Source organism: Mesoplodon mirus (genome assembly GCF_964341445.2).
Source record: "Mesoplodon mirus genome assembly, chromosome: 4".
NCBI classification, from domain to species: domain Eukaryota; kingdom Metazoa; phylum Chordata; class Mammalia; order Artiodactyla; family Ziphiidae; genus Mesoplodon; species Mesoplodon mirus.
Window position 1 is genome coordinate 156,346,096 of NC_138979.1, and position 20,440 is coordinate 156,366,535.

At 44.4% G+C, this 20,440-nt stretch overlaps 1 protein-coding gene across 1 annotated transcript; it reads right to left on the reverse strand.

Moving 5' to 3' along the window:
• Positions 1-463: 463 nt before the first annotated feature.
• Positions 464-18,390, reverse strand: SLC10A1 (solute carrier family 10 member 1). Its single transcript, XM_082617806.1, has 5 exons — positions 17,947-18,390; positions 11,032-11,242; positions 3,625-3,803; positions 2,564-2,760; positions 464-672 (listed from the first exon to the last, which is right to left on the reverse strand). The coding sequence occupies exons 1-5, from the start codon at positions 18,300-18,302 to the stop codon at positions 566-568; spliced, it is 1,050 nt and encodes a 349-aa protein (XP_082473932.1). The 5' UTR covers positions 18,303-18,390; the 3' UTR covers positions 464-565.
• Between the last annotated feature and the right edge of the window lie 2,050 nt (positions 18,391-20,440).

Below are 20,440 nucleotides of genomic sequence, written 5' to 3' on the forward strand. Positions count from 1 at the left end.
CCAAGTGTTTTTCCATTTTATTATGTCTGCTTTTGCGTACTTGGTGTCGTATTCTCAGGAGCTTTAATTCCAGTGACGTCAAAAGGGAAGGAATGGGATCTGAATATTTAAGGTTAGAAAGGACTTCTGAAGTCTGTTAATCCTACAGTACTCTGAGCATGTATTTCCCTTTTGGGTCACAAAACTTGGAACAGAATTTGGGTATTTGATTTTAGGTTAAGAACCCATTTATTGACTAGTTCAGAAATTGCTTTTTTATGCCTATCAGGCACTGTTCTAGAGATGCAAGGGCAAAAGGCAGTTTTGGTTCCTGCCTTCGTAGGGCTGTCATTGAATAAGTCTTTTATTTTGTAAACAAGTATCAAGTTCTAAGCTGGGAATAGGTGAGGCTTTTTGGGGTAGACTCCCACTTTGACTTCCACGCAAGGCTTGATGATTCTGATAATTTATGCTAGAGAAAGACTCAGACCCCACTGGTGGTGTTTCATCTTTCTGCTTTCTGTATAGTTTGCCACGTTGGCTTTCTGAATTGCCTTCTGACCAGAATCCAGGTCACTGGGGAAGGCTAGGCTGTGCAAGGGGGGCATGCCTCCCCTTTGTGGGTGCCATTTCCCAGAGCTGTTGGAATGGTTTTTTCAGTTGTGTCAGCTTTGGAGATCATTTTAGTTTTATCTGTGAAGTTGAAAAGGGTCATAGGTTAGGAAGAACAAAAGAGTAGTTAAAAAACTTGTTCTATCTGGGAGATAAAAGAATACCAACTTACTCCTAGGGTGTCCTGTGTTTTTGTTTCTTCCCCCATCTCTTTACCACCTCTTCTCCCGTGACTTAAACTGAGGAAAGATTTGCTTTCCCCTCAACATCCCTAATGGTAATACTAGTAACAAAAGGTCTAATAAAGAGCACTGACTCTTCATCACTCCATCTCTGACTTCTTAGTACACAGTACAGATGGGGAGTTGAGTTTATGTAAGCAAAGGTTGACTGTTGCCTTCTGGGAGCCAGTGGGGGCAGGGAGGAAAGTGCGTTAAGTGGGAAGTCTTCCAAGGGGTGTTTCCATACCCCTATCATTGTGGTGTCGGGTCTACCTCTTTTTCTGTCTGCATGGCAGTGGCAAGGAGCTACGATTATGGTCCCCCTTTCCTGTTCTCCCATCTCTCTAGAAGGGTACAAGGGTCAAAAGCACAGAAACTTGTGACGGATTCTTTAACTTGAGCACTGCTGCTTGGGCCCAGACAGTACAAGAGCTCCAAAGAGGTGAGTTATTTGCACTTAGTTTTGCCACAGGGGTCTTGCTAGGTACATTGGTTTTGAGAGCCAGAGACTCAGAATATGGCCTCTTGAGCACATTTCAGGCCTTTCTGGGACTAAAACTGCAAACCTGGGAATCTACTTTTCTTGTTAAAGAAGGTGGAGTGTTCAGTGGGTAACAAATATCTTGAGTTGCTCTCAAGAGAAGTATCAGATTAGATTCTTTTCCATAACTCCACTGTAGTTTTAAACCAAAGCTTAGTAAAAATGGTTCTGAAGTATGGTTACTTATTTATTGGTTTCTTTTTGGCTGCTTGATAACCAATATTACATCTTTTATGTTAATTGTAAGTCTTCATTTGCTACTATAAGATGATAAATTCTACCAGGGTAAGTTGTATCTTTCTCATAGGGTGTAACTCAGTCTCCAGGGTCTAGAAGAGGTCTCCAAGGCATCCTCAAGTTTGTGGGAAATGAGTCAATTGAAGGATTTGAGTGGTTGAGATGAATATACTAATGTTTAGAGTTATAAAATACTGAAATATGTTACCAATTGAGATTTGAGTTTTCTGGTTTGAAAAAAAAATGGGGGGTTTAAAGCCCACTAAGAGACTCAGTGGGCTTTCTTGAGGTTTGATTATATCTTGAAGAGAATGAAATACTCTAAGCATCTTAGAAAGGAGGTGCTATTGGCTAGGAAGTTTTTTTTAATCCAGAGGTAATTACATTAAATCATATTAAATCTAGACTACTTTGATAGTTGTTATGAATTTAATCAGCTTATACCTAAGTTTTGTTTACTGTGTAGCCAGAGTTGGAATCCTCACTTTTCAATCTGGATTATTGGGCTGCACTGCTTTCATGTTTTCTCATATAGGAGAGCCAGTGGTGCTGGGGCTCTGACCTGGCTCCATGGCTTGAGAACCTACTCGTAACATGGAAACTTAGTGACTTCTTGTGAATAGGGCTTTTCACACAACATCTCACAAGTATGTAATGTTGAAGACAGTTCTGTCCTATTTCTATACCCTGAGTCCTACATGGTCTCCTGAGTCCTACATGGTCTCCCCCGTTAAAGCAGCCCAAATCACCTCTGTTCAATGAGGTAAACTCCACAGCTGATTCTCCCGGCAAAAATGAAGGGCAGTTATTATAGTTAGTCATGGCTCTTTGAAATCCCTTCCTGCTTATTGGTGCTGGCTGGTTCCTAATACGGGTTACACCGCTATCCAAAAGGTCCCTGCTAGAGATGGTTGCTGGCAGAATTGTGTCCAAACTGGGGGCAGAGCTCAAAAGGGAACAGTTCAGTACTTACGCTCGGAAGGCTTGATCTTCTCATAGCACCGAAAGAGGACAATGAGGAGAAGCCCTTCTCCAAACTGGAAAATCATATAGAGGAGAGGAAAGAAGAAGAGTGGTCCAATGACTTCAGGGGGGAAGGTCACGTTGAGGATGGTGGAGCACAGTTGAATATTTTGGCATCCAGTCTCCATGCTGACAGTGCGTCTGCACCTGTGTAGGTTAAAAAAACAACCCCATATACCCTGAGAGAAGGGATGTGAGGGTGTAGCTTCACTTGCTCATCTCCCTTCTCCCAAATACTCTAATAAGTGAAACTGACAGTCCAACACAGGAAGATGAAAATGAGCCACGTGTGGAGTGCACGGTTTTGAGAAAAGTCGAGTTGGCCCATCTCTTAAATCACCAATCCAGCCTTGTGGGAGATGGTGACTGTTAGGCCACTACTGTTTAGACTCCGGCGTAAACATCTGTCTGCCATGTGGCTGAAAATAGGAAATCTTGAAATGGGGTACCACTCTGTACAGACAGGGTGGCTAGGGTGCCTGATGTGTCCACACCGAGCACTCAAGCTGACTCTTCCCCTAAAGTAGGAGGTGTGTTTGTGAATTGGATTAGGCTCTAGCAGAGGTCCGCAACTACTTCAGCTCTGAGTGCCGCTCAGCAGAGTTGCCACCCAAGGTGTTGTGTCAAGACTAAAACCTAGAGAGAAAGGGAGGAGAAGTGGGAAAGGAATTGCCAGCACTTGTCATGACATGGAGCTACTCCACTGCCATTTGCCACCAGGGAGTTGGGCAGGAGGTGGAATCTAGGCTCTGGAGGGAGCACTTTGCCATGAACTGCTGCCCTTTGGATGATTCGATGCCTTTGGTCTAAGTGTTTTGTTTCTGGATCTGTGTTATTCATTCAGTACCTTCCCTCCCCAGTATTTCTCAGTCCAGAGTTCCTTGTTCAGTTGAGACATTTGAATATATTGCTTGAAAAATGCCTTCCCGAGATCATGGATCTTAACCTTTTTCTGAGAGACAAGGATGAGCATGAGACCCGTGGGATAGTGGGACCTAAAATAATACCTACCGTCTGTTGAGGCGGAACAGAGCAGAGAGAATGTAGCCTAGCAGGAAGCCGATGAAAGGCATCAGGGAGGAGGTGGCCAGCAAGTGTGGTGTCATGACAAACAAGATGCTCTTGCCCACGTTGAGGACAGAGAGCACTACGACAGCCACACTGCACAAAAGCAGGAGGATCATCCCTCCCTGTGAATAAGGACAAGGAGGAAATGCAATTAGAAGGGTTCTGGGGATGTGGAAGAGCAGAGAGGGCTGGGGAAACACTGGTGGGTATTGGAGGTGGAAAACACTTTAATAAATGTATTTGAAGTGGGAGGGAATGTGAAAGACCTGTATCTTTCATCTTTTTGGGTTTCTTATCCGTAGCTAGGAAGCTTCCTGGAGGTCATAGATCTGATTAACACGTTACGGAAGACTCAGCCAAGCACAGCTTCTGATTGACATCTCTGTATGGCAGGTTTTCAGTGAAGTGCTATGGCTTTGAAGGATGAGACTATTCAGTCCTCTGGCAAAGTGGATATTGTAAATGAAAGTTCTCTTTCAAAGTCTCTGAAGCCCGTCTACACATCCCTACAATACTGCCATTGCTGTGGATATTTTGGAGCTCAGTAGAAGTTATTCTTAGAACCTGTCATACTTGTCTTGAATACCTCCATTACGGGTAGGGACTTCATCCATCCATTTTACGATGAATTTAACTTCTGGATATTGCCAAAAGTCATTTGAACCAAAGCTGGTTAAAGCAGGTAATGAAGTTAGGTAATGTGGTTTTAGATCCTAAATGATGTATAACTGTAAAGGGATGAGCCTGCTTTCTTGAGTGACCTCCAGATTGGATGATAAGGAAGTTCCCAAAAGGAGTTTCAAAATGGCTCAGGCAATAATGGCATCATCAGAAACAGTTCGGGTCCCTGTTGGTGGGAATGTGAATTGATACAGCTGCTGTGGAGAACGGTATGGAGGTTCCTTAAAAAACGAAAAATAGAACTGCCATACGACCCAGCAATCTCACTACTGGGCATATACCCTGATAAAACCATAATTCAAAAGGACACATGGACACCAGTGTTCATTGCAGCACTATTTACAATAGCCAGGACATGGAAACAACCTAAGTGTCCGACGACAGATGAATGGATAAAGAACATGTGGTACATACATACAATGGAATATTACTCAGCCATGGAAAGGAGCGAAATTGGGTCATCTGTAGCGACGTAGATGGACCTAGAGTCTGTCATACAGAGTAAAGTAAGCCGGAAAGAGGAAAACACCATATATTAACGCATATATGTGGTATCTAGAAAAATGGTACAGATGAACCTATTTGCAGGGCAGGAATAGAGACGTAGACTAGAGAACGGACATGTGAACATGGGGGGAAGGGGAGGGTGGGACGAATTGGGAGATTAGGATTGACATATATACACTACCATGCGTAAGATAGATAGCTAGCAGGAACATGCTATAAAGCACAGGAAGCTCAGCTTGGTGCTCTGTGATGACCTAGATGGGTGGGATGGCGGGGGTGGGAGGGAGGTCCAAGAGGGAGGGGATATAGGTATACATACATAGCTGACTCACTTCATTGTACAGCAGAAACTAACACAACACTGCAAAGCAATTATACTCCAATAAAAAAAAAAAAAAAAAGTGCAGGTCCACCCTGCCTCAGGTAAGTGCTGTGAAAGCAACTGTCATCGGGAACAATGGTATGTTTTTTATTTGTTTTAAAATACATTATTTTATAGTTAACATCTTCCATACCATTTAAATTTTTCAATAGGCATATTTATGAAATTAGAATGTTAAGATTTTTCAGCATGTAACAAGGATGCAAGCCTTCAAAGTGTGCTTACATGTCTGCATTTTAGAGGATGACACACTAAACTGATGAAATATATGCATACACCTAAGCCTCTGTCCCTCTCATCTTCTGAGTAAAAGGATATATAGCAAACTCTTCTTGAACTTACTGTGTTGTTTTGTAATGGTTATATGTTTTGGTTCTGTTTCCAGCTCATTCGCACATGTGGCGTTTTATATTTCCTAGTACCATTTTTTAAAATTGCGGTAAAATACATATAACACAAAAGTTGCCATTTTAACCATTTTTGAGTGTATAATTCAGTGGCATTAATTACATTACAGTGTTGTCCTAGCGACATTTTAACATTTACTTCTATTGCTCTAATTTCAGCTGTACAGTTCTGCATTTCTGTGTTTTTAAGCCATGTTGCAACTGATAATGATCATATGAAACATCACCTGTACTGATGGTGGTCCTGTCCCAGGAAAGGAAGGAATCTCACCAGTAACAACATGCTTCAGGTTTTATTGAAAGACTGATGAGCTGCTTGGTTTGCCCTTGCATTTTGAATTAATTTCTGCCTTTTGGGTTTGTCGTCTACCTAATGTCCAGTTTTTGCCCCTATCAAAAGAGTGCAATGGATAACATAGGGCGTGCTGGGCTACAGGGATTGTGAATGAATCCAGAAGCCCTCTTTCTCTGTGTGGGTATCACTCGCATCCCCTCACTTTCGTTCTCCCAGTCTTGAGGCCTTTGGAGTGGTTGTGAGCACAGACAATGGTGTGACCCAGGTGTGAAAACCGTCCTCAAGACGTGTAAACTGGTGAGTCATGCAACCTCTCTTGAGTGAGGTTGACAGCACAGGACCTGACATATTAAAACCACTGACTAAATTGTAGCTCCTATTACTACTCATAGGGAAAGGAGAGGAATTTAACATCCCGAAGTTTTTTGTCACTCTCAGTCCTGCTATTTGCGGCGATCTCACGTCCATGACCTCCTGCTGAGAAAAGAGGCCATAGGTGGGTGCTTCTTCATAGGTCACCATGTTTTCTACCACTTGCACTGTCCTGTCATCGCTGATTGAAGCTGTGATGAGTGTCCATTCATGGGTAGCCGACTTAGCTTGCCAGTGATCCAGGAGATAACCTGGCCCAACTCTTCTCGCATCGGTGACCTAGGCAGGTTGGTGAATGACCTAACTAGTGAGAGCCTTCCTCTTGTTTAGGGAGTTTGAAGAGTTACAGAGAGGGAAGCAAGAGCAGAGGCAAGTGTTAAAATTTTGACACAGAGGCCTGGGAGCGGCAGAAGCCGCGAGTTGGCAGAAGCTGTGAGATGTAGGAGAGTCAGGTCAGTTCATCAGTAGCAGCAGGTATGGGAAAAGCACAGGTAGAGTGGTTGAGTCAGTGTCAGAGCGGGATCCTTATTGAAGAGTGATGGATGGCTTATGGTAAGAGTGGCTCTTAGACCATGTCATGCTCAGGTTCACCAACTTTCTAACCACGTAGGCTTGAATAAACCCTTGCATGGGTAAGTTAAAGTATTACTTGAATTGCCTTTCCAAATGGGGCTTCCCTGAAATTGTATCTTGGCGTGTTTAAATGTGACCTCCTCCTAGGGAATGCAACTGGTTGAGCAGTTTGAGCAGATAACCCTAACCTGCCAGAGCCAGTCACCGGAAGTTGGATAATTTTGATTTGAAAGTCTCTAGGAGTGTTAGGTGTGCAAAGAGGCTGGGACAATTGTTTGCCCATTTTCCAGCTTGTAACTCACTACATTATGAAACGGGGAGATTAAGGACGAGCATAGTCCTCAAAGAAATGTAACACAAGGAAACTTCAGCGTTTGCATCTTGACCACTTGTTTTTCTCTGCATCCTCACAGGAGTGATTCCTGTTTGGGAGTAATTGATAAATGGAGCTGTTGCCCTTCTGCTTGTCTAAACTTGGAGGTTTGGCCAGCAGCAAAGTGTCCCAAGATACACCTGCATTTTATGTGATTCTTTGTTACTGGCCTCTGTCTTTCCAGCCCAAGTATATGTCAGCCCTTTTAATGTTCTCTGGGGTCATTTTGACTCCATTTTTTTTGCTGTGGAATTGAGTCATGGATGTGTAACACAAGAGGAACAGGAGTAGAATGAGAATAAGGCAGGAGACTGAACTTCATCTTGAAGGGCTTTCTCACTTTAAGATCTGAGATTCTTTTTGCATCCTCAGAAGAACACTTTTTTTTTTTATTGAAGTGTAGTTGATTTACAATGTTGTGTTAATTTCTGCCATACAGTAAAGTGACTCAGTTATACATGTATATATTTCGTATTCTTTTCCATTATGGTTTATCATGGGATATTGAATATAGTCCCCTGTGCTATACAGTAGGACCTTGTTGTCCATCCATTCTATATATAATAGTTTGCATCTGCTAACCCCAAACTTCCACTCCATCCCTTCCCTACCCACTGCCCCCAGCAACCACAAGTCTTTTCTTTACATCTCTGAGTCTGTTTCATAGGTAAGTTCATTTATGTCATATTTTAGATATCACATATAAGTGATATCACATGATATTTGTCTTTCTCTTTCTGACTTACTTCACTCAGTAGGATAATCTCTAGGTCCATCCATGTTGTGCAGATGTCATTTCATTCTTTTTTATGGCTGAGTAATATTCCATCGTATATATGTACCACATATTTGTATTTGTCTTTCTCAGAAGAACACTTTATTCTGAAATAAGGAGACGTGTTCTTATATCAGTTGCACTTGGGGTTCTAGTCTTTGGTTTCACCTATAAAGTGGAGGGGGGCAGAGCTGCTTTAAGTGATATCAGGAGTCACTTCACATTTTTATGTTCTGTGATTTTTTTTCTTTATTCCTATATCCCACAAACTATCTTGAGTAAGTGAAATGATAGACACATGTTTCTGGTTTTTTGTTTGTTTTTCTGCTAATGTGTGGGAGAGACAGGACTTGCCCTTTATTCCTTTGTTTATTCTCAGGTATTAGCTGTGAGTGTTGAGAAATCAGTGTTGAGACACAGCCTTAGGATGTTGCTTCTTGCAGGTGGGTGGGGAATAAAAATGGAGTGGGTATTTATAATACAGTATGATACATGCTGCAATAGTGTTGGGTGATATGGGAGCAAGTAGGACAAGCATCCTGCCCAGGCTTGTGGGTTAAGGAAAACTTCCTAGAGGAGGTGCTAATTATGTTGCAACTTGAAGGGTGAGTAGTAATGAGTCCAGTGGGGCATGTGCAAAGAAGAGAACTGACACTGGAGAGATTGGTTGAGACCAAATCAAGAAAGAGCTGAGGAGCCACATGACTCCTGGGGGAGTTTAAGGAACCAGTGAAGGCCTTTAAGCAGTGAAGTGACATGATAGTTTCTTTCCAGACTCAGGTTAAAACTGGGTCAGGGAGCCAGGTTAGAAGGCTGAGTTGTCTAGTGAGAGAGGAGAGTGCCTGAATGAAGACAGTAGACACAGGGATGGAGAGACATGGGTTCAAGCAAAAGAAGGCAGAATTGACGATCACTGATTCATGTGAGTGGGGAGGGAGAGGATGTGGAGAATGACTGTTCCGTTTCCGGCTCAGGCAGTGGGGCACGTTGAATGCCATTCATTGAGATAATCACACAGTGGGAGGAGGGGAAGAGCAGGCTTAAGGAGGTGGTTTAAATTTAAGACATACTGAATTTTAAATGCCTGAGACATATTCAGGTAGAAAGATTTGGCAGTTAATAAATGGATTCAGGAGTTGGGAGAGAGCTGAGAACTGAAGATACTCTTCTGATAGTCATCAGCTTGTAGATGGCTGTTGAGATGGACCAGATCTCATGGTGGGGAGGTCCTGGGCTTAGGGAAGAAAAGCAGAAAGCTTGGGCTGAATGCAGAGAAGTAACTTTTACCAGAGGAACTCACAAGGGAGTCTGAAAAGAAGTGCCAGAGACGTGGTAGGAAAGCAGGTGCCCTGTCACTGAAGCTGAGGAAGAAGATATTTGAGAAGGAGGCAGTGGTCAACCATACCAACAGCTGCTAAAAGAAGAGTTGAGACATGTCCATTGGATTTGGTGAAGAAAGTGGAGCAGGTGGTCATCAAGGTGCTGAGTGGATGGGAGGCCAAGAAGTAGAGACTGTTGAGGCCTGGCCACTGGAGAACAGTCCTGGGGGCCAGTGTGGTGAGAGTGGAAGGTGGGTGGGGGCAACGGGTGACTCCCAGGAGCACGGCTCAGAAGGGGAGGAAAGAGAGGTGTTGGCTGGAGCGGGAAGTAGAGTCCCGTGACTCTACTTCGTAAAAAAAAGGAGAGATGTGAACCAGTATCAACGTTGACTGTGATGAACTAATATGGAGACATTCTAGAAATGAGAGCGAGGGGGAGGAGGCTATGGGGGTAGAGGACATGATCAATAAAAGGAGATTTCTGAGAAGTAAGGGTGGAGAGAACGGAAGATGCCAATCAGAGCAGAGTGGGGTGATGAGCTATTTGGCAGGAGGAGGAATGACTTCACATATTCAACAGGTGGGGAGGGGGACTGTGGCCATGGTATTAGGACTACACCCGGACAAGGGCAAAAACTACCCTTGACAATGGCGGTGTGAAAATCAAAAGACCCTGGAAACCTGACCAAACCTCTTTGTTTCAGGTCCAAAGCTGCTGGAAGCCTTGGGCCCCCAAGTAGTATGCCCTGTAGCCCGGCCCAAAGGCATAGATCCAGGGGTGGGGACCAAAACAGGCCTTCAGGAGGCGAGTTTTTCCTGAGGACCGGGATGGAGCCTGGGATCCCGGGCTGAGCAGTGAGCCAGAGGAGAGACTGATGGGAACTGAGCTCCAAGGTCACAAGAGTTGGTAGAGGAACCACTCACTCTACAAGTCTGATTTTTCCAAAGGCAGGGCAGTGGCGTGTTGCCCTCATAGCACACCCCTACACCTGCTGGGGCCATCTCACTCCACTTTCCTCCTATCCCACTCCTAAAGTGCTACAAGTGTGCCTACCACCTCTGCCCCTGGCCTCCTCCCCTCTGGCTTCTCATCCAGTCAGCCATGTTTGCCCGTGGTCTCCCTTGGAACTCCTCTCTTCAGGCATCTCCCTAGGCTTACCCAAATCCAACCCTTTCTTCATGGTCTGGCTGAAGCCCTGCCCCCTCCTTCCATCCTCTAGGGAAGCCTTTCTTGACCACCTGGCCCTCACCAACCTCACCTCCTTACATTCTGCCAGTACCTGATTGTACATTGTGTTGGATCTTGTTTCTCATCTATTAATGACTTTCTACAAACAAACTTCGAGGACAGTGATTCCTCAGAGAGTGTAGCATAAAACTTAGCAGCTACTAGGTACATGATAAAAGTTTAATTTTATTATTAAAATAATGATTATACCTTATAGTTGTGTGTGGTGTTTTACTGTTTTTCTCCTAACTCTTCAGAAACATTCTCACGTACGTTACAATCCCATGAAGTAGGTTGTACCAATAGCAGCAGACTTTTTTTGTTTTTTTTAAACAAGGAAGGAAACTGACACAGAAAAAGCCCAAATGACTTGCCTCAAGCCATTCACTGCGACGATGGTGGTGTTCTCGCTCCCTGCCCGGGCCCCCAGGTTCTTACCTTGGTGACATAACGTACGTATTGTGGCCGTTTGGATTTGAGGATGATGCCTATGGTGCAAGGAATGAGAATCAGGATCAGTGATATCATGATGCCGCCATAGGGCACCTTGTCCTTCAGGGTCCCATCATAGATGCCCCTGGAGTAAATGTACAGGAGGAGGGGCATCATGCCCAGGGCAAAGAAGGTAGAGCAGGTGGTCATCACGATGCTGGGTGGGAGACATAGGAAGAGTGAAGAGAGAGAGAGCCCGTTAATACAGGCATAACCTCATTTTATTGCATTTCGCAGCTGTTTTTTGTTTTGTTTTGTTTTGTTTTGTTTTTACAAAGTAAGGGTTTGTGGCAACCCTGCATCAGGCAAGTCTATCGGTGCTATTTTTCCAACAGCATTTGCTCACTTCATGTCTCTGTCACATTTTAGTAAGTCTCGCAATATTTCAAGCTTTTTCATTATATTTGTTATGGTGATTTTTGATGTTACTATTGTAATTGTTTTGGGGCACTGTGAATCACGCCAATGTAGGACGGCGAACTTAAAGGATATAAATGTTGCGTGTGTTCTGGCTGCTCCACCGACTGGCTGTTCCCCCTTCTCTCTCTCTCCTGGGACCTCCCTATTCCCTGAGACACAACAATATTAAAATTAGACCAGTTACTAACCCTACAGTGGTCTCTAAGTGTTCAAGTGAAAGGAAGAGTCACATGTCTCTCATGTTTTTAAATCAAAAGCTAGAAATGATTACACTTAGTGAGGAAGGCCTGTGGAAAGCCCAGATAGACTGAAAGCTAGGCCTCTTTCCCCAAACATTTAGCCAAGTTGTAAATGCAAAGGAAAAGTTCTTGAAGGAAATTAAAAGTGCTACTCTAGTGAACACTCGAATGATAAGAAAGCAAAAAAGCCTTAGTGCTGTTATGGAGAAAGTTTGAGTGGTCTGTAGAGAAGATCAAACCAGCCACAACATACACTTAAGCCAAAGACTAATCCAGAGCAAAGCTCGAACTCTCTTCAAATCTAGGAAGGCTGAGAGAGGTGAGGAACCTGCAGAATAAAAGTTTGAAGCTAGCAGAGGTCGGTTCATGAGGTTTAAGGAAAGACATCATCTCCACAACATGAAAGTGCAAGGTGAAGCAGCAAGTGCTGATGTAGAAGCTGCAAGTTATCCAGAAGATCTAGCTAAGATCATCAATGAAGGTGGCTCCACTAAACAACAGATTTTCAGTGTAGATGAAACAGTGTTCTACTGGAAGAAGATGCCATCTAGGACTCTCATAGCTAGAGAGGAGAAGTCGATGCCTGGCTTCAAAGGACAGGCTGATTCTCTTGTTAGGGATGCAACTGGTGACTTTAAGTTGAAGCCAATGCTTATTCCAAAAATCCTAGGGCCCTTAAGAATTATGCTAAATCTACTCTGTGCTCTATAAATGGAGCAATAAATCCTGGATGACAGCACATCTGTTTACAACTTGGTTTACTGAATACTTCAAGTTCACTGTTGAGACCTACCGCCCAGAAGAAAGATTCCTTTCAAAATGTTACTGCTTATTGACAATGCACCTGGTCACTCAAGATGTACAAAGAGATTCATGTTGTTTCATGCCTGCTAATACAAAATCCATTCTACAGCCCATGGATCAAGGAGTAATTTTGGCTTTCAAGTCTTACCATTTAAGAAATACATTTTGTAAGGCTATAGCTGCCATAGATAGTGATTCCTCTGATGGATCTCTGCAAAGTTAGTTGAAAATCTTCTGGAAAGGATTGACTATTCTAGATGCCATTAAGAACATTTGTGATTTGTGGAAAGAGGTCAGAATATCAACATTAACAGGAGTGTAAAAGAAGTTGATTTCAACTCTCAGGGATGACTTTGAGCAGTTCAGTGGAGGAAGTAACTGCAGATGTGGCGAAAATAACGAGAGAGCTAGAAGTGGCGCCTGAAGATGGGACTGAATTGCTGCCATCTCCTGATAAAACTTGAATGGATGAGGAGTGCTTCTTACGGATGAGCAAAGAAAGTGGTTTCTTGAGGAGGAATCTACTCCTGGTGAAGATGCTGTGAAGATTGTGGAAATGACAACAAAGCATTTAGAATATTACATAAACTTAGTTGATAAAGTGGTGGCAGGGTTTGAAAGGATTGACTTCAATTTTGAAAGAAGTCCTACTCTGGGTAAAATGCTATCAAACGGCAAAATCATTCGTGAAAGGAAGATTCAGTCTTGTTGTCTTATTTTCAGAAATGGCCACGGCCACCCCAGCCTTCAGCATCCACGACCCTTATCAGTCAGCAGCCATCAGCATGGAGGCAAAACCCTCTACCAGCAAAAACTACAACTTGCTGAAGGCTCAGATGATGGTTAGCATTTTTTAGCAATAAAGTATTTTTAAATTAAAGTATGTAAATTTTTTTAGACACAGTGCTATTGCACACTCAGTAGACCACAGTATAGTTTAAACATAACTTTTATATGCCCTGGGAAACCAAAAAATCCATGTGATTCACTTTATTGTGATATTCTGCTTTATTGCAGTGGTCTGGAATTGAACCTGCAGTATCTCCAAGGTATGCCTGTACAGACCATTTTGTGGAGTGCCTGCTTTGTGCCAGGTATTGTGCTAAGAACCTTACATACATTGCTTTATTTCCTTTTCCCAGTAGCTTAGGAGGTAAGCATACTATCTCCTTTTTGCTAATGAGGAAGCTGGGGACTTGAAGAGTTGTGACTTGCCCAGGATCACACAGATAGGAAGGCTGAGGCAGGAGTTGAACCCAGGTCTGTCCAACTGCTTCAGTCCCTGTGTGCTTCACTGTGGAAGGAGCCATTCTGATCTCCTCTGTAGTAGAACTCTTTTTGCTCTCTATACTTGACATAGCACAGCCCATTTTGAACAAAGCTGTGTGATCCCATCACTCTGGCTATAGCCCATTGGAACATAGAATAACACCTGACCTACTAAGTTGCTAAGTGCCTGCCTTAGAGCCTAGGAGATGGCTGGACATAGTGATTCTGTCTAACTAAGATAACAAGAATTAAGTACATTAAGAGCATTTTCTCACTTGGGGAGTTTGAATGTGTTCACAGTGATAAAGCACTTGGTTTTGGAGAGGCATGGGAGGCATGGTCAGGCAAAAACCAAAAAACATGCAAAGAAAAAGCAGTAAACAGAGGCCATGATTAGGAGGACTGTAAAAAATAGCAGCAAAGCAGTAAAAACAGAATAATGGAAGGACCAAAGTGGTGGAGCTGTAGAGAAGACAGCAATAGTTACCCATTGTTGAGTAAGTGACAAGATAATCTGGTCATCAGACCTGTTTTTTATCTTGAATAATATTCTAGTCCCCAACACCAATATTCTCATGTTCTTTACTTTCTGGTTTATCCTTAACATTATTTAGGATAAATTGAGTGTGATTCTCAGATCCTGAAAAATAGTATATCCTCCCAGCTCTAATCTGTATCCTAAGTGTCCTAAATGTCCTATTACCATCTCCATTTGGAATCTCATACATGTTAATCCAAGGACCCTGTGTAGGAAGAGGCCCTCCAGAAAGACCAAGTGAGAGAAGAAGCTGCTAGGGAAACTTCTTGGATCTGTAGACACTCACCTTACAATATATGCTCTGGCTTCCATTCTAGTGGGAAGGTTGGGGATGAGGGCTTGACAAGACCGCAGGAAAACCACACTAAGTGTCTGTCCCTCCTCCCTATAGCCCTATTCACTATCTACACCTCTTCATTGTTTCCATAGAGGTCAAATATGGCTTAAATGAATATCAACTCCATCCTAGTCCAAAGGGTCCAGAGTATAGCCATCAAGAACACAGAGTTATCACATGTCCCAGTGACTCTACTCCTAGGTATATACCCACGAGAACTGACAGCATATGTTTACACAAGTACTTGTATACAAACATTCATAGCAGCATTATTTATAATAGCTAAAAAATGGAAAACAAAATATCAACGGATAAGCAAAATATGGTGTATTCATGTAATTGAATATTCTTCAGCCATAAAAAGCAATGAAGTACTGCTATATACTATCACAAAGATGAACCTTGAAAACATTTTGGTAAGTGAAAGAATCAGAAACATAAAAGGCTAGATATTATATGATTCCATTTACCTGAAATCTATAGAGAACAGAAAGTAGATTAGTGGTTGCCGGGGGCTGGAGTGAGAGAGGAATGGGAGTGACTGACTGCTAATGGGTATAGGGTTTCATTTGGGGATGATTAAAATGTTCTGGAATTAGATACTGGTGGTAGTTGTACAACCTTGTGAATATACTAGAAACTACTGACTTATATATCTTAAAAATGTGAATTTTATGGTATATAAATTATATCTCAAAAATAATTTTAAAAATCTAGGGAGCAGCTAAATTAATTCTTAGAGGAAAATTTATAGCCTGAAATGTTTATATAGGAAAAGAAAGATTAAAAATTAATGAACTAAGCATTTCACTCAAGAATTGAAAAGAAAAACAAAGTAAACCTAATGAAAGCAGGACAAAGAAAATATTAAAGACAAGAGAGTAAACTTGAAAAATTATATAAATTAACTGAGACTCAATTAAACCAAGAGCAAGTTCTTTGCAAAGTCTAATAAAATAGACACTGCTGGAGAGACTAACCAAGAAAAAGGAAAGAGGGCACAAATTGATGTTATTATGAATGCAAAAGGAAACATAATTTCAGATCCAATAAAGATTTTAGAGAGTCATAGAAGAAATCAAAGACAGTCTTATACTTTCATTTTTCTATTCAGATTGAATGGACAATTTCCTGGGAAATATAATCTACAAAAACTAACTCAAAATGAAGCTGAAAACCTGAATCAACTTAGAATCACTAAAGATATTTAATCAGTAGTTTGAAACCTGTCATCCAAACCTCACACAAGGTACATATGGTTTTACAGTAGAGTTCTACTAAACATTCAAGGTACAGATAGCCTCAGTATTATATAGAGAGCAAAAAAAGTGGAAACATGTCCCAAATTATTATACATGAATAATAAAATTTTACAACCAAAGGTAGAAAATCACATTATGAGAAAGGAAAATTAGGGTCCAGTCTCATTTATAAACCCAGAAGCAAAAGTCATAAATAAAATGTTACCAAATGAATCTAGCCATGCCTTTAAAAAATAATACAATGAACAAAATTGTTTTATCCCAGCAATATAAAAATGGTTTAACATTAGACAATTTACTGATATATATCACTGTATTATCAGATTAAAGAAAAAATGGTATCATAGATGCAGAAAAGTGCCATTCAACAAAATTCAATGTTCATGCATGATAAAAATTAGCACAGTAGCAACAGAATGGAAATTCCTTAACCTGAAAAGGGATATTTGTCAAAAATCTACAGGAAATAGTAAACCTAATGGTGAAAAATTAGAGGAATAAAGCAAGGATACCTGTTCCCATCACATTACCTATTGTAAATTATACTATATAGGTCTTTGCTAGCACAGCAAAACAAGAAGTAGAAAAAACATATGGATGGGAAAGGAAGAAACTAAACTTGCATTATATGCCAATGATAGGACTGTCCACAGAGGAAATCCAAGTGAATTTCCATTATAACTAGTAAATAAGAGAATCCATGAAATTTTGATTACATTAGCAATAAAAAAAAATCGAGGACTTGGATTAGATAGAGGGAAGAATTTCCTCACAGCGAGGTGGTCGAACAAGGATATGTTCCCATGGGAGACTGTACAAGCCAAGCTCTCTCTCCATCGACCACCTCAGTAAGGGTCAAATCATATGGTTGGAGAGTCCAGAGCTTCTCAGATGGCAGGTCCAGGGAGCCCCCAATGATCACTGTCATTTTTTCATCTAATAATCAACCCCAGCATCGCTTGGCATCACCAGGAGGAGGCTTCTGTACCTGGCTACTTTCCTTAGTAAAGTTCAGCCAGGGACAGGATACTGACAGGCACCAGCAGATGGACTGAATTTACTGCCCTGCCTGGCACGGAAGAGTGGATCGAACCAGAAGAGACCAGCTTGAGACGGAGGCTTAGATAAAAGCAACAGCTTTTATGCTGGTGAGTTTTCTTTAGCCAGCAGGGGCTGCTGTTGCAGCTGGAGCAGGCCTGACGTGGCCTCACCCTGGGAGGCATTCCAGACAAGAGTCCCACCTGTTTGGAAGGACGGGTGTTCAACCAGCCCCTGCAGGAGGGAGCCCTCGCTGATTTCTGCTGTGATGAGCTGGGTGGGGATGCTGCTGTTTCCCTCCTACCACTTTGGCCGAGGTGAGGCCCATCATGACTTGGGATCCCGACCTGGTCCTAGGAAACTCTAGGACCTACCTGGCTGTGTCTTTGCATTGAAGTGTTCCTGTGTCTGATGGGTGGATGGGGGAAGTTCAGAGAAGACAGCCCAGACAGCTGGGGGGAATCTTTGGAAGTTCCTTCCTGCTCTGCAGGAATTGGAGGTGCTCTTTGGTTCCGAGCCACCTTGATCTCCCTGGAGATCTTTGAAACTAATCTGCACTCCCTTTCATATCTCTGGCCTCAAAGCAGACAACTTGCCCCGCCTGGCAGACAGGTAAAAGTTCTCCAGAGGTCCCTTTGCTTTAAGTCAGTACAGTACTCCTTCAAGACAATCCTTGTGCCCCACTCGAGACAACTCTGGGAGTAAAGGGGCTCTCCAGGGTGCCCCTAGACCAACTGGGCCCCTTTGGCTTGGTGCTTAAACCAAGATGTACCCCAGGTCCTGTCCCCAGCCCAGCATGAGCTCTTGACAATCAATGCCTGCCACCCTCTGCCCTAGCACCCACCCAGCCCCCACTCACTCACGCTTCCGTCTTTAGCCCCCCTCTTCGCCTTGATTGTGATCTCCCATGCAGCCGCTGTCCCCAGATTGCTCCTTCTTCACCCCCCGTCCTACCTGAGGTTCATGTCCCCTTTCATGGCCAGAGTGAAGATGTTGGAGAGGGTCCCCCCCGGCGAGCAGCCGCAGATCAGGATGGCCAGTGCCTCGATGTTGTTCAGCTGGAAGACCTTGCCCAATGCAAAGGCAGTGAGGGGCATGATGCCGTACTGCGCCACCAGGGCGATGGCCAGCCCCTTAGGCTTCCAGAAGTGCACCTTGATCTTGCTGAACTCCATGGTGCAGCCCAGTGAGAGCATGATGGTTAACAGTATGATCACCAGGATGACACTCAGCGCCCAGTCGGTGGGCCGCTTGCCGAAGTTCTGCGGCAGGGAGAAGTTGAACTGGGCAGACTCATTGAGGGCCTCCATCCTCCTGGACGGCAGCGGTGGAAAAAAGGCTGAAGACCCAGCACGCCCCTTGCTCGCCTGCTGACTCCCTGCCCTGCCCAGTCCTTGCTGGGTGCCTTCCTCAATCACCTCCCAGGGCAGGGAGCTTCAGGACAAAATGTAGATCTGAGCAAATAGAAGGATTATGCAACTGGCTGTGCTTTCTCTGGCTTTGGCCCCAAAGGAGAGAAAGCCCAGAGCCTTATCTGCAGGGCTGTTCCGGCCTCTCCCGAGCTCCTCAGCCTCTGCTGTCTTCCTGGGTGTCACTCACACCCCTCCCTCATCTCTTGGCTGCTTCTGGGACAAGAGGGCTTATATCACCCCTCCCCATCCCCCCACTGAGCACGCCCACAGGCATTCTGTTTCTTGGGACCAATCCAGGTCCAGCCCCTCTCGTTCTCTGCTCAGCCCCTGAGGCCTCAGTTTCTCATTCAGGGGAAGGTGTCTCCCCATGCCCAGGCGGTCACCCGCATCTGCCCCCAAACCCCAGGGAGTGACAAGAGTTGAGTTTTACCTTTCCTTCCTGGAAAGGGGGTGTGTGGGACAGGGTAGGGGCAGGTGAGTTGCTGGCTTCCAGGAGAAGATGTGTCCATGACCCTTGTCCTGGAAGAGGAGAGGTGCCTGTGTCCTTCTCACTTGTGCTGGGAAAACTTGGTCCTATCCCCAAACCTGATGGCATGGATCCTGGGGGAGGAACATGCTCCCCCACACACCTAACTCCAGGGAAGAGCCTGCTGCGCTGGCTGAGGGGCTCTCAGGAAGACTGGCGGCACGTTCCCCAAAGGGCAGCTCTGAAGGAGCCCTGGCTGGGGAGATTTATTTCTGCCCAGGCTCTTTGGCCAGCAGCCCGAGGAGCCCCATTGCTTGGGAAACTTGCCGAGAAGGAAGCAGGAATGCACAACCTTTTCTTTCCGATGTCCTGACTGCTCTACTTTGGCTCTGCGCCTGTCTGGGAGCCAGGCTCTGGCTGAGCGGGTGACAGTGGACAGAGGCAGGCACGCCTGGTGTGTGTGGCGTCCCAGGCCTCCCTCCTCCCACCCCAGCCTAGGGATAAGCACCTTCAGAGGAAGGGCAGGGAGCAGCCTTCAGAAGAATTGCGTCCAGGCGGGGCTGGAACCCAAGAGGCCTGAGTGGGGTCTCATAGTTTCATATTTGCTGAAACATGAGATTAGGCTTTTTGTGTGGGACTACAGAGGACAGGATGGGGACCTGGGTGCGAACCACTCTGTGGGGGTGGGGAGTGGCTTGGTATGAGGAAACACCCAAAAATAAGAGTTCTCCAACAACGGCCCCAGGGCCTTTAGAATCCTGCATAGATAAGGGCTGGGATAGGATCCTCGCATTTGGCCCTTAGAATCCTGCATAGATAAGGGCTGGGATAGGATCCACGCATTGCACAGCGTGGCTCAAGAAGGCTGCTCTCTGGGGTACTGCAGGTCACAGGGCTACATCCTGTGGCCCTCAATGACAAGAACTTGAAGCTCCTTTCCCTCTGAGAGTTCTGATATTAATGATTTCCTGGTGCTTGAATTGATCTGGTCTCAAGGGGAGGGCAGGCCAAGTGGGGTTTACTAGATGCCGATGGGGGTGTGTGGAGCTTGGACTGAGTATGCCTGGAGGGTCAGGGGCAGGCCCAAAAAGGCTGGTCAGAAGAGGCCCCCTAACAGAGTTACTAAGGGAGAATTATTATGTTTTTTAAATTTTATTTATTTATTTTTGGCTGCGTTGGGTCTTCGTTGCTGCGCGCAGGCTTCCTCTAGTTGCGGCGAGAGGGGGCTACTCTTCGTTGCGGTGCACGGGCTTCTCATTGTGGTGGCTTCTCTTGTTGCAGAGCACGGACTCTATCTAGGTGTGCGGGCTTCAGTAGTTGTAGCTCACGGGCTCTAGAGCGCAGACTCAGTAGTTGTGGCGCACGGGCTTAGTGGCTTGGCGGCATGTGGGATCTTCCTAGACCAGGGATTGAACCCGTGTCCCCTGCATTGGCAGGCAGATTCTTAACCACTGTGCCACCAGGGAAGTCCCAGGGAGAATTACTGATCATCAACTGAGTGCCAAGCGCTTGTGGGAGTACAAAAAATTATGTAATCCATGTTCCCGCCCTCGGGAAACTTGTGGTCCAT